This window comes from Balearica regulorum, chromosome 2, assembly GCF_011004875.1.
Source record: "Balearica regulorum gibbericeps isolate bBalReg1 chromosome 2, bBalReg1.pri, whole genome shotgun sequence".
NCBI lineage: Eukaryota > Metazoa > Chordata > Aves > Gruiformes > Gruidae > Balearica > Balearica regulorum.
In genome coordinates, this window is record NC_046185.1 from 92,386,874 (window position 1) to 92,404,112 (window position 17,239).

General features: G+C 42.3%; 1 protein-coding gene across 1 annotated transcript; it reads left to right on the forward strand.

Moving 5' to 3' along the window:
* The first annotated feature begins 11,606 nt into the window (after positions 1-11,606).
* On the forward strand, positions 11,607-17,239 carry LOC104635853 (ovalbumin). The gene is made up of 7 exons (XM_010302837.2): positions 11,607-11,774; positions 12,412-12,462; positions 13,058-13,186; positions 13,924-14,041; positions 15,263-15,405; positions 15,580-15,735; positions 16,787-17,239. Exons 1-7 carry the CDS (start codon positions 11,607-11,609, stop codon positions 17,180-17,182), a joined length of 1,161 nt encoding a protein of 386 aa, XP_010301139.1. The 3' UTR covers positions 17,183-17,239.

Genomic DNA, 17,239 nt, shown 5'->3' on the forward strand with positions numbered 1-17,239 from the left:
AAACCAAATCCATGGCTGAAGGCACAAGACTTTGCAGGCAGTATGCTCTAATCGTAGTCACCAGAGGAAAAGCACTCAGAGAACCTCCTGGACTCCAGAACAAAAGCTGTCCTGGGCTCCCAAATGATATTTGAGAAAGCACAGCATGCTGAATTAAACTGAAAGCTACACATCCGCTGGGAAGGCTATGACACAGGGCAGTGTTCAGTTTTCTGTTTCTTGTGCCTAGTGAGCTAAGAATCTTCAATCTGGAAAAGAGACAGCAGAGAGGGGATTTTCAAGGAGCAGCAAGGGTGAGGGTGCTTGGCAAGGGAAGGGGACCCACAGCAGCAGGTTACCGGAAGGCCAGCAGGGCAGGGGCCTCCCCAATAAGATCTTCAGTGCTATAGTTCCCAATATTACCACTACAATTCAGTGATTCTCAAACAAGTCTGTAGCGATGAGGTAGGTCAAATATCAAGTCTGGAGGTTAAGTCCACGCATCAGGGTCTGGAGTGGTCCTAACCTGAAGACTGTTGTGCATTGAGGAGTTAGTGACACACATAAAAATTGACCTGATCAGGCACAGGCCTGTGCTGTGCTATGTTATGCTGCACATATTGCTTGGCCTCCAGGCCTATACTGTGCTGAACATATCATGTGGCTGCAGGATAAACTTTGCCTCCTAAACATAATGGAGGAAGTTGTGATGGTCCGAACTGGCACCTGGTGATGGTGCTGCTGGCATATCCTTGTCTTTATCTTGAAATGAAGCAGGATGTTTCTGTGCAGATATACTTTTCTTCAACAGTGGAAATGATAAACAGAGTTGTTTACTTCTACATACCTATAAAAGCTGTAAAGATCACACCACCAGTGAACCTCTGCATGCATTGGGATATGCAGAGTGTGCTGTGCCCTGAACAAAGATCCATCCAATGCTGCACAGCTTGGGGTTTCCAGCATCTGAAGGAACATAAAATTATCTATGCTATCTCCTTTTTCCCTCTCATGTTATCTCCAATAAATTGCATTTTAATCAGTGTCTTACTAGTGTCCAAAATGAACACTTTGCAGTGGTGCCTTACAGGGTCCAACTTAGTGAAGTTCATATCCAGGCATAGGCGTGCAAGGTAGCAAGGACCACAATCAAGATATTCAGTTTAAATTCTTCTCTCAATTGCGGGGGATGTAGTCCCCCATGGAGGCACCTCACAGCTCTATCACAAACAGCGCTCTGATTCAAGGCTGGGCAGTTGCTGTGGAACTGCAGTCCATGGAGCAGACTAGAGGACAGGAAAAAAGTGTGCAGATAGAAACAGTTATACACCAACCCCAACCTCTTGCATTGCCTGCTGCTTCACCAAAGTGACTGGGAAGCACTGAGTATAACAAGAAAGCTGAAACTAGGAAGCAGTTTTGGGACTTGACTGTGGGGAAGCGGGATGAAAGGTCTAAGTGTCTGTTTCATAGTTTGTTACATTGGTTTTTGGTAATACCTGAATCAACAACAAAAATGTTTTGTTAATCAGCAAGAAATTATTTGAATTAACTCAAGACTGTTGCCCACAACAGAAACCCATTTCAGTGGAGCCTTGGCACTTCCATGCTTGCCTGAAGTATGCTGTAGGTGCCTGCCTCCTGATGGATCTCAGACCCAGGCCTTGTAGCCTTGTCTCCAGGCCCATCTCTTTTGCTGATAAATGGGCGACAGAGCTCTGAGTGCACTAATAAGCCTTTAATACCTTTAATGGTCCTGGCCAGCCACACCTGGAGCCTCTACCCACACCTATGGGCCCAGGAGTTCTAAGCTATGCCCTGGACCATCAGTCCCTCTCTGTGCTACATCAGAGCTGTATCAGTCTCCAGTTCAAACACAGCTGTGCCCATGCCTGGCCAAGGACTCCTAGTGTGACATTGGCCCTGCCTTGTGATCACTGGACCTAAGCCTAGCTCTGACGTGTGAATTGACTTCGTGGTTTGTCTTTGGACCTGCCTCATAGCCATGACATTGCCTTATGATCTGGACTCTTGGTTGGACCTACTCTGCTCAGGTCCTGTGGGACTGAGCCCTGGCTGGTGAGGGTCCTGCCCTGCTGGCTGTGGGATCCCCCTTGCCCCCTAATTTGTCTTTCCTTGGGGAGAAGCTTGCCTTTGCTGCTCCCTAACAGGGAGCTCAGGCCTCCTTGAGCCCTCTGCCAAGAACCAAGGAACCTGATCTCTGGTCACACAGGGCCTTGTCTTTAGAAAACTTCCTGATCTCCCCACAGCACTTGCCCATTACTGAGCTCCAGGCTCCTGAGCGTATGCCCTTCCACCCAACAAGACCCTCCTTCCTCCCCGGCTTGTGCCCAACCAGCCTCCAGGGCTCGTTGAGGTGGCCTGACCCCCTCACTCAGCCCCCAACATCTCATGCCATGTCCCTTTCCAATCCACTGTCCCTGCCCTGGCTCTGTGTCCCCTAACACTGCACAGCCACTCAGTCACACTAAAGCAAGTCCCTCCGGAGCCCAGGTCTCTGTATGGAGTGAGGACACACCTTCCTCAGAAGGGAGGCTGCTGTGTCTGAGCCCTGAGGGTATTAATAGCCCTTGCTGGCCCTGACCTCCTGTGGGGCTTCCCCCACCTGCCCACAGCCCAGGACCCCATGTTACCCCCCAGGGCCATCAGCCCCTGCCCCAATGACACTGCATCAGGGCTGATCTCCAGCTCCCCACAGCCCTGCCCTGCCCAGCCATGGGCCTTCTTGATCCCAACTTGCAGACTGATTTCCTGACCTTGGACCTGCCTGGTGGTCACTGGACCTGATCCCAACCCTCACTTGTAGATCAACTTCCTGGCTTGGTTTTGGACCTGCCACGTCACTATATTGCCTTATGCTCTGAAGACTTGGTTGGACCTGCCACCATTCCAGGGTCTGTCCTGCTCAGGTACCATAGGGTTGGGCCCTGGTCAGTGAGTCTCCCATCTCACAGGGAGCAGCCAGCTCTCACTCCTCCCTGACCCTGGGCTGTGTAGATGGCCCTGGGGGGCTAACCCTGGCCCTGGTTCTTCTCTTGCTGTATCCATAGCTGTTGATGGACCCTGTTACTGGCATTTGTTTCTGCCTCCCTGTGGTCAGATCTTGTGGTGTGGCACTGGGGGTGACCCTTGGCCCAGCTCACTGTCCTCGTGGAGCAGCCCTGCTCCTGTTGCTCCTGGAAGCCCAGCTAATTTTCCCAGCTAATATTGTCTGCTTACTCAATCTATCGCTCCACAAGGATATTCCAGGAGATCGTTCTGAAGGCCTTACTAAAGTCAGAGTGTATAATATCCTCTGCTCTCCCCTTGTTTATAGAACAAGCCAGCCCATCCTAGAAGATAATCAGGAGAGATTTGCCCTTGATAAATCTGTGCTGGGTTTTCCCATCATGTTTTATTCCTTCATGTGTCTCGAAATGCTCCCAGGAGGCTTTGCTTTCAAGCCCTCTGTGGTGATTCAAACTCAAATACAATTGTACATCAAGGAGTTAGTGATCCACAGAACAGTTGACACAAGAAGGCACAGGCCTGTGCTGTGCCGTGTGTAGGTTGGCTTCCTGTCCTGTGCTGCATGTACGCCTGGGCTGCAGGACAAAGTTTGCATGCCAATCAGAAGGAAGGAACCTGTAGGTAGCTCCCACTTGGTATGGGTGATTGCACCACCTGTGTCCTTGTATATATCGTAAAGTGAAGGAGCATGTTTTCATGTGAACATCCTTTTGGTTCACAGTAGAAATGAATTGTTTACTTTTTTAGAAAATCCTGCAAGAGCTCTAAAGACTAAAGTGTCAGTGAACATCTATCTCCATGGATGAGACCTGCACTGCACTGCATGCCATTCCTTGACCGCTGGTCTGTCCGGTGCTGTACAACTTGGGGTTCCCTACATCTGAGGGAACGTAAGATTCTCTTTTTCCTTTAAACATTAGCTGCAATAAATGGTATTTCAAGCAATATCTTACAGAGTTTGAGTGCCTTTCTTAATGCAGATCATAATGAACACTGGCCCTAGTGCCTTGCAGCAGTGCACTACACCTTTTCATTGACTGCAGAGACCTGTAGTCTCCTGAATTCTCCTCCTTTCCCTTTCTGAAAACTACTCACTTTTTCAAATCATCAGGAACCTTCCTCAATTATCTTGACTTTTCCTTAGTCTTCTGTTTGCTATTCTACCTAAAGAAGCTTTTCTTACTACCCTTCACATCCCTTGTCAGTTTTCCCTCCAGCAGAATTTTTGCCTTTTAAATTCCATCCCTGCATGCATGGGGAAAGCTTCTATACTCCTTCCTGGTGGATTCTCCTTGCTTCCAACTCTTGCACACATTCTTTCTGCATTTGATCTCAGTCAGAATGAAGGCAACTTCATCATCAGAGACAGTCTGTATATTACTTCAGCAGCAAGATATGTGGCATGTGTGGGAGCAAACAAAAGGCTTTGCATGTAGGTGAGACTAAAACTCAACCACAGTGAGGACAATTTTCAGGTTCTGGGTCAAATACTCCCATCCAACCTGTTGCTGGCCTGTGGGATGTGATCACTGAAAGTTATACCATGAAGGCCACATCAACTGATGTCAGATCAAATATCCATGGGGGAGCATTAAGAAATCAATAGCTGCACAATGAACGCTGAGCCCATGTCAGGATAAAATGAATGCAAGTCCTGATACGGGATATCGCAATGACAGTACCCCTGTCACAGTCTGTGAACGATCAAGGCAGCACTGCAGGCAACAATGCCCATCTCTTCTAAATGGCACAGTGCTGCTGCAGAAAGGTGCCAGGTGGGCTATGAGCTCCTGTCTGAAGTAGCTCGACCAGACACCTTATTTTCTTTGCACTGAGGAAAAAACACATTCCTATAGGACAACTGAGAGAGAAACCATTGCTGACAGCTACAGCACCAAGGTCTGCAATGACAACCAGTTAGACAGTCAGCTGCAATCACTCTGGGTAAAATGATTTCTCTTTCTGTGAATGGTTGCTTCTGTCCTTCACTGAAAAACAGCTTCCAGATTTACAATGTGGAATGAAGACAAACAAAAAATTTAACATGCTCTTTCCTATTGGCAAAAGAGCAGGAACCAGGAGGAGAACAAAGTCTCAAGTTCTGCGTAGGTTTTTGTGATTGGATGAGAGGCTTTGGTCTGTGAGCTGACCTGGACTTCATATCCTTTTGGATAAAAAGTGCCTTTTATGCTCTCAGGTGTCCAAGCTCAGGTACTCAAAAGTCTGTTGGTTTAGGGACAGCTCCACAATGAAATGCCTGGCAGAGGAAAGGGCAGCAGAGCCTTAGCCGACCTCTTTCTTGGGACAAGCATTGTCAAACAAGGATGCGTGACAGAACTGTTTGTACTGCTTTGCACAGCTGTGCTGGACAGTGCAATCCATTGCCAGTTGTCCCAGGTAGCCTTCCAACTGCAGGAAGGTTTGCTTACTCTCTCTAGACCCCACGTCAAGCAGACTATACAGGACCCTTTGTGTGCTGATGCTATGCTGATGGCCTGTTCTGATCCAGTTCTTCATTTGCTCATGGGTAGATTCTGTTACTTACAACTGGCTTTGCATTAACTATCAGTTTGAGCACAGAAAACCAAGCCAGGCCTCTGGGAAAGAATGTAGCATGTCTTTCTCATACACTATGAAAGCAGAGCTTCTTATCCTCCGTATCTTTGCTCATTGTGGGTGTGTTCTGAACCTGAAATTCCAATTCTTGAAGAGAAAACATGGCTTTTTTATAACTCATGAAACAAAGCTCCGCATCAAACACAGACAAAACTGTTGTGCAGATCCAGAACCAGGACATTACACAGAAGTCAAATTCACCAGGTATAAGAAACACCTATGGGATCATTTTTATTCTATACTTGCAGTGTAATGGCATGAAAAAATGATCACTGATGAAACTGCAGCTGCTTCCTGCACATGTTTGTAGGTCCTAAAACCACAGATCTGAACACTTATGTAATTCATGTACAATAAATCAGATTAAGGGACGGGGAATCATGGCTGTTTAGGAGAGAGGCTTGAGGGACACTTGGAAGGCAGATTTGACTGAGTTAAATGTACTGGCCAAGTCTTACATGCAGCAATGGAAGACCAGTGCAGTAGAAATAGAAATAAACCCTTGTGAACAGTGGTCCTGGACAAGGAAGCAACAAAGAGTGAAAATAGTGGCATAGATCTGAGGTTCACTGTAAACAGTGTGAGAAAACAGCTTATAGGGTGTAGACACAGATTCACAGAATCACAGAATATCTCAAGTTGGAAGGGAGCCATAAGGATTATCAAGTCCAACTCCCTGCTCCTTGCAGGACTACCTAAGCTAAACCATAAGACTAAGAGCATCATCCAGACACTCCTTGAACTCTCACAGGCTTGGTGCTGTGACCACTGCCCTGGGGAGCCTGTTCCACTGACCACCCACCCTCTCAGTGAAGAACCTTCTCCTAATGTCCAGCCTGAACTTCCCCTGACACAGCTTCATTCCATTTCCTCATGTCCTATCACTGGTCACCACAGAGAGGAGATCAGCACCTCCGCCTCTGCTGCCCCCCTTGAGGAAGTTACAGGCTGCCATGAGGTCACTCCTCAGCCTTCTGTTCTCCAAGCTGAACAAGCCAAGTGACCTCAGCCGCTCCTCACAAGTCTTGCCCTTGAGACCTTTCACCATCTCGTTGCCCTCCTCTGGACACTCTCTAACAGTGTGAAGTCCTTCTTATATTGAGGCACCCACGACTGCACACTGTAGCGGAGGTGGGGCTGCACCAGTTCAGTGTAGAGTGGGACAATCACCTCCCTCAACTGGCTGGCTATGCTGTGCTTGGTGCACCCCAGGACACAGTTGGCCCTTCTGGCTGCCAGGGCACACTGTTGACTCATATTCAAGTTGCCATCAACCCAAACCCCCAGATCTCTTTCCGCATGGCTGCTTTCCAGCCTATTGACCTCCAATTTGTATGTATAACCAGGATTACCCTGTCCTGGATGCAGAACCCAGCACTTGCTCTTGTTAAATTTCATATGGTTGGTGATTGCCCAGCTCTCTAGCCTATCCAGATCTCTCTGTAAGGCCTTTCTACCCTTGAGGGAGTCCACAGCTTATTCTAGTTTAGTATTGTTGGCATATGCCCAATTTGTCATGTTCTCTTCAGCCTTTTCATCTTCAGCTTTGAAGGACTCCTGATAACCATTATTTTGTGTACATGAAGCTTAAAAGCAAAGCAAGGAATGATACACTCCCTTTGACTCTCAGGGTCCAGGCACACCTCCCAGTATTTAATTATATGCTGGATATTCTTCTGGCCACCTAGCATTAAAAAGCACTTCTGCCTCTCCTGATGTCTGTGGTATCACCTCACCTCCTGAGCTACACAAATGAAATGGGGAACCACTCTGCCAGTGGATACAAAAGAGGGAATGTGAGTACTTGTTTAAGTGTTCAGTGCCTTGGCTCACTGGTACACCAAACTGTTGGGTGAGAAACACCTTGTTGTTATTCATCACTCTTAAGACAGGTTACGGTGAAGTATTAATAAAAGCATTATTCATAACATCCAAAGTAGGAAACACACTGAACTATATTCATGAAAATGTAAGTAATTAAAAAAAAAAAAAAAAGCTTAATTATATATGCCAGGGTTACTTTGGAAACACCTTGCCCTTACTGACCTGACCTGGTGTCTGCTCAGACAAAATGGCTGACAGTTTTGGCCATAATGGATAACTCGACCCTTTTCTGTAGTGGAGACTCTCATAAGACAGAAATTATTCAGGATCCTCCATCTGAAAACTCAGACAAGGATACAGCTTCTCCCAAAGAGTTTCTGTTAAAAAAGCACCATATTCTCCTCTTTTCACAAGGCTTATTCACACTTAAAGCTGCTCTCCCTTTGAACACCAGGGAGGGTGAGCTAGGAGCTGAGGTACTGGCTGAGCTGCCAGTCCCCTGGATGTATCCATGTGAAGTGCTCTCAGACCTGGCCTCTAGAAAGATCAACATTTTCCTACTAAAACTGCCTCCTTACCACCTCTCAAGGAGATCTTTGACCATTCTTCTCAGTTATGGCAGCACTGTCTTAATGCTTTAAAGTATCTGGAAGCATCCCTTTGAGGCTGGATGTCTTCTCCAGCACCTGGCTGGCTGGTAAACAGTTCCTTGCTTCAGTCAGAGGCAAAACTGTCCTTCTTTTCCTTGTTATTTCACCAGTGTGTTTCAGTGTGGCAGGACCATCAGGTCTACATTGACCTGTATATTAACAAACAGATATGAAGAGCTAAGTAGAATATATGTCTACAACTCATTACTGGTGTTTGATTGAACAGATGGTAGAGATTTTTGATTAACAACACACCTGGGAGACCCATTCTCCATTCTCCTTCTCCATCAACATACTAATATATATTTTACAGGTAGGGATAATGTTTTCTGAGAAGCACTTCAATCATCAGAAAAAGCAGACAAGCTTTTAAAGCTTTCTTAAAGGCTGAACCAGAAGCAGTAGGCCTGACAAAAAAAAAAAAAAAAAAGAATTATTCTGTGTTTAAGTACAGATATATATCTGTTAGACTATTTGTGGGAAAACACAAAAAACCCAAACCAAAACAAACCCCTTGGCTGATACCTATGGAGTAGAGATCTAACAAAAAAATAACACTTCCACTACAGTCTTGTCTTGCTTAAGTCCTCTGACTGCCTTGGTGACAACAACTGGCACGGAGAATGGAGATTTCTATGGCACATTTATTTTCACAAAGGGAAGCAGACTGAGACAAAGAAAATTGCATTGTCTAAACTTTTGACAGCAGCACAGGATGGTACCTCCTCTACTTAACAGAGATCACAGTCATCTCCATATATGTTCTAAAGAATTATGTTGTACTGACTTTGGGATTTCAGCCCCCTCCCCGCCCCTTTTTTAAAATTGCATGGTGCTTTACAGAGGTCAGAATGGTTTCTTTACTGTTTGTCCATTCTGTTATTTCAATACAGAACAATAGCTTTTCTAACTGAAATATATTTGCTATTGTATATTATGATTGTCCCATGGACCATGAACACACCTTTAGCTGGATTTCACAGTTCCTCCATCGTCTTCCAGGCCATTCGTTTACCCACAGAAGATCTGAGAGATACTTTGCAAGTGCATACCACAAACACATTTGGAATTGACTGCTTTTTTACTTTGTCTAGGGCTGAGTTTTGCTATTACTCCCTGAGAACAAAATAGTTTGCTATAAAACCTTCGCACTCATCAAAAGATCTTTTTAAAATATCTCAACCTTTCAAAGAAAATGTCCCTGCTTTTGACTTTCATCTCAATTGGTTTTCTCACATGCACCCCTTCATTTCCCCAGTTTCATTAGCAGAATACTAGGCCAAGTCCTGTTCTCACTTGTCTGCTGTCTAGCATGGTTCAGCTGCACTTTGTACATTCAAAAAGCAACAATTGAAAGAGAGTTCTGGTCTGTTACTACAACCATAATAACAAATTGACTAATTATTGGCAGATTGACTAAAAACTGCTAATTATGTCTTCCCTCACTAAGGTTTTCACATTTTTTTGTTTTTATTAACATCCCTGTATCTAGTTGCAAATGAGGCTTAAAGGAACGTAAGCATTATTTCCCAGTCTTTTCTCCAATCCAACAGTCCTGATGTACTGGTGGAAAACACTTTGTCATACAGAATAAAAACCTAATATTTGCTCTCCCTTCAATCAAAAAGGGGCCCATTGAAACTAAAATCTGACTTAATCCCATTAAATTATTTTTATGGTGTCAAAGGTCAAACTTCTGAAGGGCAGCAGCGGGGGGGGTCACAATTCAGACCGTATAAATTCCCAAGGGCTCAGCCAGTCTGTCCACATACAGCTGGAAAGCTGTATTGCCTTTGGTGCTGAAGGTCGAAAGGTAAGCATTTCTCGAGGAAAATTTACCTTCTCGCTATATTATTTCTTGTTTATGCCTAAACTTAAAAAGAGAGCAATTGTTGTCTTGTGTTTGGCATCTTTAAGGACAGAATACTTACATGATATTCTCTACAAATCTTCTCACCTGTGTGTATGTGTTCTATGCTATTTTATTATGTGAAAAACCTGAGGGTTTTTTTCAGGAGACTTTTTTAAAGTTTATTGTTTGTGCTTAAAATATTATTTTGTGCTTAAAATATTATTTTATTTCAGAGTGACTTATCTTCTCACTCGGTATCTTTTAAGTTTGATTTTGGCAGCCAAAGAATGAGTTTGCTTGCTTGACCTCCAGTTCAACAGTGTGCACTGAGAGCAAAACCGTGGCATTCAGTGAATTTGCTAGGTTTATATTAGTGTGAAATTTCTCTTTCAGTTGCATCCCTGGAAAATACAGTTGGTGAACATCACACAAGATAAGAACATGTGCGGGCATACAGACATATTTTTACATTAATCTATAAATGTGAACTTGTATACAGAAAGGAAAGTAAGAGATGTGTGTGTGAGTGTATGTGTATACTCATGAGCATGGTCACTAAAAGCCTTGGTGGAGTTTAACACTCCAAAGACAAACTTGAGATACCAGCATTAAGCACCTACATAAGGGTTTGGATTTTGAAAGACAATGAACTTTCACAATTTCTATAAATCACAGGAAGTAAACCAGATCAATGCTGACTTCAAAAGTTGTGCTTTATATAAGTACTGTGGCTACACAGGACTTATACCATCCAGTACTTTATAGCAGCCTCAGAGAGAAACAAATATAAAGCTTTTACGGGTCTATGCCACAATATTCATTTAACAGTGCTGTATTATGGTAGCTATTGTTATTTTACCATGTCTGCATTTCTATTCTATTTGAATGTCACTAACAAAATTTAATTTCTCAGAAAGCTTATAGTGTAGTATATATAGATATATTTAAGCAAAGTAAGCTATACATGAAAGCACAATAGCATGGAATATGAATCTTGTGTATCAGTCTCTTTCCTAGACTAGGTGACCTTAGACAAACTATATTGCCTATCCATGCTTCCATTACTAAAACAAGGGTAAAGCTACGAGCCTTTGAAGATCTACTGACAGTAACTACTGTGTAACAAATAGATATTTTACTGCATTGATTTATTTTTAGAAAATAAAAATAGTCAGCCAGCCTCTGCTTTTACTTATATGTGTCCAAACCTAGAGCAAGTGTACTAAAATTTGCACTTCAAATTTCCAGCTTTGCAAGTATATCAAAGACATCATATTTTCTTGTTTTCATCAAAGGTACTAAAAAGTACCAAGGAATTCTAGCCTTCACTGAATGAAAATAAGTACAGGCAATTTTTGTTTGTCTCCTTTAAAAAGGTAAACAGAAATCACATACAGATTTAAGACCTCTGAGGAACTTCACTGCCAAAAAAGCAACTGAATACAAATGCAGAAATAGATTTATGAATATAGAGTTTCTAACGGGCATGAGCATAGCAATAGGCATGTTACCACAGAATGACTTCAAAACTACTTGTTTATATTTCATTGCCTAAAAACTACTATTAAAGTGCATTGCGCTCTGTTTGTACAGTATTCCATCATTACATTGTCATTGTACTTCTTCTGTTCGCTCTAGGCAATACCGGTTTCACAATGGGCTCCATCGGTGCAGCAAGCACAGAATTTTGTTTTGATGTATTCAAGGAGCTGAAAGTCCAGCATGTCAATGAGAACATCTTCTACTCCCCCCTGAGCATCATTTCAGCTCTGTCCATGGTCTACCTAGGTGCAAGAGAAAACACCAGGGCTCAGATAGATAAGGTGAGGCTACAGTTAAGGATATAAACCTTCCTGCTGCTCAATAGAGCTATAGCACTTAATTATATGATAATGTCCCTCACATAGCTCAGAGGCTAAAAAAAATCTGGATCCAGAGTTACCAAAAGCTGTGGCCACCTCAAACTCCCATAGTGTTAAACAAATGCATCAGCCAGAAATCTTGAAACTGGATTTAAATTTTAATTTTGTCATTGTTAGCAGTAGGATTCTCAAAGAGAACAACACATTCCAGTGGTCCTTTTTTTAGAGTAAGGAAAATAGATGAAATCTCCAGCGAAAGAGCCAAAACATGTCTCCAGACCATAAAATGTTTCACACGAGTTTCCTATGAGGAAGCTCTTCCTTCATAGAGAGTGGCTGGCTTGTTACCTGGAAAAAAGTTAGTATTATTAATGGCACACTGGAGCTGAATTCTAGATGTTCTACAGAAAAAGAGAACATCTAAGCAGGCAACAGTGGGCACAGCTATTCACAGATGGTACAGATGGATTGCACCTTGTGAGTCATCCAGCTTCTCAATTAGCCAATAGGTTTACTTCAAACAACATGTGTTAATCTAGTTGCATAACCTTTTTTTTGTCATACCTGTTATTTCAACTACTGTTATTTTCAATTACAGGTTGTTCACTTCGATAAAATCACAGGATCTGGAGAGGCTATTGAATCTCAGGTACAGAAATAATTCCATCTCCTTCTGTATGTCACTTTCTCCTGGGAGCAAAACCTAGCAGATAAAGCAGTCTCTTAGCAGTTCCAACCCCTCTCTGATGTGCAGGTAGTGCTCTGCATCCAGCAGATGGGGGAACACTTTGTTCATAAGAATAGAGAGAGAAGGGAGGTAACAGAGGATTCAGAACAAGCATAAGATGAAACCCAGCACCATAATATAGGGCAAATAGGGAAAATTATAGATATTTGTATGCTTAGGCAAGGTAGCTGGATATTACTGGTTAAATGGGACTGGTTGAGAATGGAGGAAACCCTACCTGATCTGTTGGAGCTAGATTACTGTAGTGGGTAATTAAGAATCCCCCTGAGAGAGGGATGAAGAAATAACAGTAGAAAACCAGCACAGAATTGTATATATTAGAAATTTCCTACATTGGTGTAGTTAGAGCAACAAGACATACAGGCTGAACAACAGTTTTGTAAGCAGGAGTGTCTGAACTACTCTACACTTCTCATATAGTATGAAAAACCTACTAAGTACTAAGACTAGAATAACATCATCTATCTTTTTATTTGCATTCATGCCAACGATTCAGTGCGGCACATCTGTAAGCGTCCACATTTCACTTAAAGACATGTTCACCCAAATCACCAAACCAAGCGACAATTATTCACTCAGCTTTGCCAGTAGACTTTATGCTGAAGAAACATACCCAATCCTGCCGGTGAGTTGCTCTAAGATCTGATCTGCATGTATTTCCATGTCAAAGCTGTACCATTCTGTAATGCAAAAGCACTGTGAGAAGTCTAGGTTCTGCTAAAGAAATTTTCTTTATGGAAGAAAGAAAATTTTATGTCTATAAAAATAAAGACATAAATCTTTATGTCTACATGGAAGACAGGATTCACAACCTCTCTATCACAGCCCTAACCCTCTACAGCCTTGAGAAAAATGTGCCTAGCAAAAAAGATGTTTGTGCAAAGTACAATCATGATCCAATCACCTCAGGGTAAAATTAATAAAGGTAACTTTTGTTGGAAAGAGTTAACTCCAACTGTTTTCTCAACTTGTAAAACAAACCTGAAAAATAACTTAAGGTTAAAAATATTTCAAGTTTTCCCATTGAAAGGAATATTTAATTTGAAATTAAAGGAAAATACCATTGCAAAATAAAAAGTTAAAAAGTGGGCAAAATGAAAAAACCAAACCCTTATACTTCAATGGAAATGAATGCCATATTTTGACCAAACTCAGTTTTGGAAAATATTTTAAAAATGTGAGCATATACTCTTGCTTGAAGCAATGAATGTCAAATCTTGAGATGCTTATGCCCTAGAATCATAGCTTACTGATTAGCCTTAATAAGCAGATTATTCATATCTGTTAATTTCATTCTTGCATTTCACATTTGCAAAATGTTTTGACATTCCGATCTGAAAACTGCATACTCTTCCTTTGCAGGAATACTTACAGTGTGTGAAGGAACTGTATAAAGAAGGCTTGGCAACTATCAGCTTTCAGACAGCTGCAGATCAAGCCAGAGAGTTCATCAACTCCTGGGTTGAAAGTCAGACAAATGGTAAGAGCAAGATAAATATTGGCATAGGTATTTTCCCTTCTGCCACCATGTTTGAACAGTATATGAGAACACTTAAGTCAGGAGACAAAAAAATCCCCTAAACCTCTCCCTCTGTTCCTTCTCCTGGATAATAGATGAGTTCCCAGTTAGGGAGCTATCATTTAACAATCTTCTTTTCCTCAGGCACATCCCTTTTAGAGGACTCTTTATATCTGTAGGGACTTTGCGGGTATGTAATACTTCCAGTCCTGATGAAAGGGACAGCACTAGAATATGCTTTTTACACATTGACAAGTGGTTTGACACTAATGTTTAGAATCTGGATATCCTTTGATCAGTGTGCTTTGCCCTCAAGCTTCCCAGACTTGTTGTGTGCCTGTTGTGTGCCTGTAGGGCATGCAGTCACAAGGTACTTGAGAAATTTTAACAGGTAAAGGGCAATGGAAAACCACAGAGTTAAGGAATGGTAGGGAGGTGTATGAAATGCATAGAGGTATACCACAATTGGGATTTCTACCCTACTGCATCTCCATGTGGTTCCTCCATTCTTCCAGTCTCTTCCTGGCCTCCTCACTCACGCTTGAAACACGTCCTGCACAGCAAAGACAGATAAAATATGCTGAATTTTAACTGAAATGAAAATATTCACAATCACACAACCTCTGGTGTTGTGTCATACGTTGAAGGAGAAAACCAGTCTATGATTAAGATATTAGTGGGAAAGGACTAAGGGAGGAGCTTGCTATGTGCACGAGGACTGCAGAATAAAAAAGAACAAAGTATAAAAAGAAAGCAGAATCAAATTCTGGTTTTCTTTCCTACTACCTTCTTTATATAGTCATCTCCTTTCAACTTTGGTTCGAAGCAAGAAGTATTTATGTTTACTGTTTGGGTTGGAAACTGTCTTGGGATAAAAGGTTCAAATGGGTCTTCCTATTGTCACAAAATATACAGGTCTACTCATTTTCTAACAAGTAAATCTCTGGGTCTTATAAGTCTCATTATAAATCTCTACAAAGAGGGAAACAACAGTTGTTGCCAACAGCAGTGAGCAAATCAACCTCAGAAGCATAAGATTACAGCTGCAAAAACAATGTCCCTGCCCTACACCCTCCTCCCCACAGATTCTATACTCTTCATTTAACGTTGTGATTGCCAAGTAAGATGTGATATACACAGATGTGTTATATATGTGTTCTCTTTTCCTCTGCATTCTTAAAGGAATGATCAAAAATATCCTTCAACCGGGCTCTGTGGATCCCCAGACTCAAATGGTCCTTGTTAATGCCATTTACTTCAAAGGAGTGTGGGAGAAAGCATTTAAGGATGAAGACACCCAGGCAGTGCCTTTCAGAATGACTAAGGTACATGGGCATACATCACCTTAAAGGTGTCTTCTAGAATTTATGAAGAGAGTAGACAAGTTGTTATACAATCTTCCTGAACAAAAGCTATCAATAGTTTTAACCATAAGTAGACATTTCTACACTCTAAGAATAATCTTTGTGAAAACTATATTATCTTATTTGGCTTTGCAGCAAGAAAGCAAACCTGTGCAGATGATGTATCAGATTGGTTCATTTAAAGTGGCAGTGATGGCTTCTGAGAAAATGAAGATCCTGGAGCTTCCATATGCCAGCGGGCAGCTGAGCATGTTGGTGATGTTGCCTGATGATGTCTCTGGCCTGGAGCAGGTATGGTCCTGGTAGTTAGATTCACCATAAACACAGTGAAATTTAAGTGCTGCAAAGCCCTTCACAATGAAGTTATCCTAAAATGCTTCACCAGCACAGATCTGAACACAGGCAACATGGAATCGTTGCATAGAAGCATGCAGCTGTCTCAGTGGTCTTGCAATAGTTTGTGCTGAGCATGGATTGCTTAAGGAACTGGTTTAGTGGGGTAAATATTGGTCACTGCAGAACAGATTCTTCTCAGCTAAGCAGCTGTTACTCCAGCTGCTTGAACTCCAAAGGTTTTATATCTCCATTCCTGCACACTGAGGAGCTTCCTGGGAAGTTCATATTAGCTGTACTAGTTGTAATTATTGTTTGGTTTGGCAGTGCTCAACATGCTTCCTTCATACCTTCAGTAATTAAACTATCTAAAAACTGAATATGAGGGCTACTGGAATGGTTAAAGCAATTTCAGACAATAAAATGTACATGTCATACTATTGTTGAGATGATCAGAATACAGGCATGGGATATTGCCATTAGGAGGACTGTAGTTAGTCTGAATAGGAAAAGCAATAAATGAGAGTTCATTGAAATGTTTGTACACTAACTCAAAGAATCTAAATTATAAAAATGAAGAGGCATTTGTACACAGCTAAATTTCCTCAGTAATAACTGATAGTTCAGGTATTACTAATTGGTTACTTGGAGGTCTTAAATGTAGATAGAGCTTACAACTCAAAAGCACAGAATACTTTTTGGAATATATTTCCCAAAGAAAGAAAATAAATACGGAAGAAGTTCAGGTGAAATTTGCTGCGTAGCCATCTCACTAAGAAAATTAATTGGCAGTGAGCCTGTCAAAGAAATAGAAAGCAGGACAGAGCAGAGACGAAAGAGTCATAGTTTACTTTCCTCTCCTAGATACATTAATCTGTATACACTTAGAAAAAATGCTATGCCAAGAGCAGTCGGTTTAAAAGAGAAAAAACCCCACCACTGGTACTGCCTTGCCACAAAGGAAGTTGTGCTTTCATCCCAGAGATCTCATTTGCTTGTCTCCTTGCAGATTGAGAACGCAATCACCTTTGAAAAACTCATGGAGTGGACCAATCCTAATATGATGGAAGAGAGGAAAATGAAAGTGTACCTCCCCCGCATGAAGATGGAGGAAAAATATAACCTCACATCTGTCTTAATGGCCTTGGGTATGACTGACCTGTTCAGCTCATCAGCCAATCTGTCTGGCATCTCTTCAGCAGAGAGCTTGAAGATGTCTGAAGCTGTCCATGAGGCATTTGTGGAAATCTATGAAGCAGGCAGTGAGGTGGTAGGTTCAACAGGAGCTGGGATAGAGGTTACAAGTGTCTCTGAAGAGTTTAGGGCTGACCACCCTTTCCTGTTCTTGATCAAGCACAACCCAACCAACAGCATCCTCTTCTTTGGCAGATGCTTTTCCCCTTAAAGAGAAGAAAGCTGAAAGAATTTCTGTCCCTCACAGCAAGACCCAAAGCACTGCAGT

Coding starts and splice junctions, on each gene's coding strand:
- LOC104635853 (XM_010302837.2), top strand. CDS start 11,607: ATGGGCTCCATCGGTGCAGCAAGCACAGAATTTTGTTTTGATGTATTC. Junction 13,187..13,923: donor AAACATACCCAATCCTGCCG/GTGAGTTGCTCT, acceptor CTTCCTTTGCAG/GAATACTTACAGTGTGTGAA. Junction 15,406..15,579: donor TGCCTTTCAGAATGACTAAG/GTACATGGGCAT, acceptor TTGGCTTTGCAG/CAAGAAAGCAAACCTGTGCA.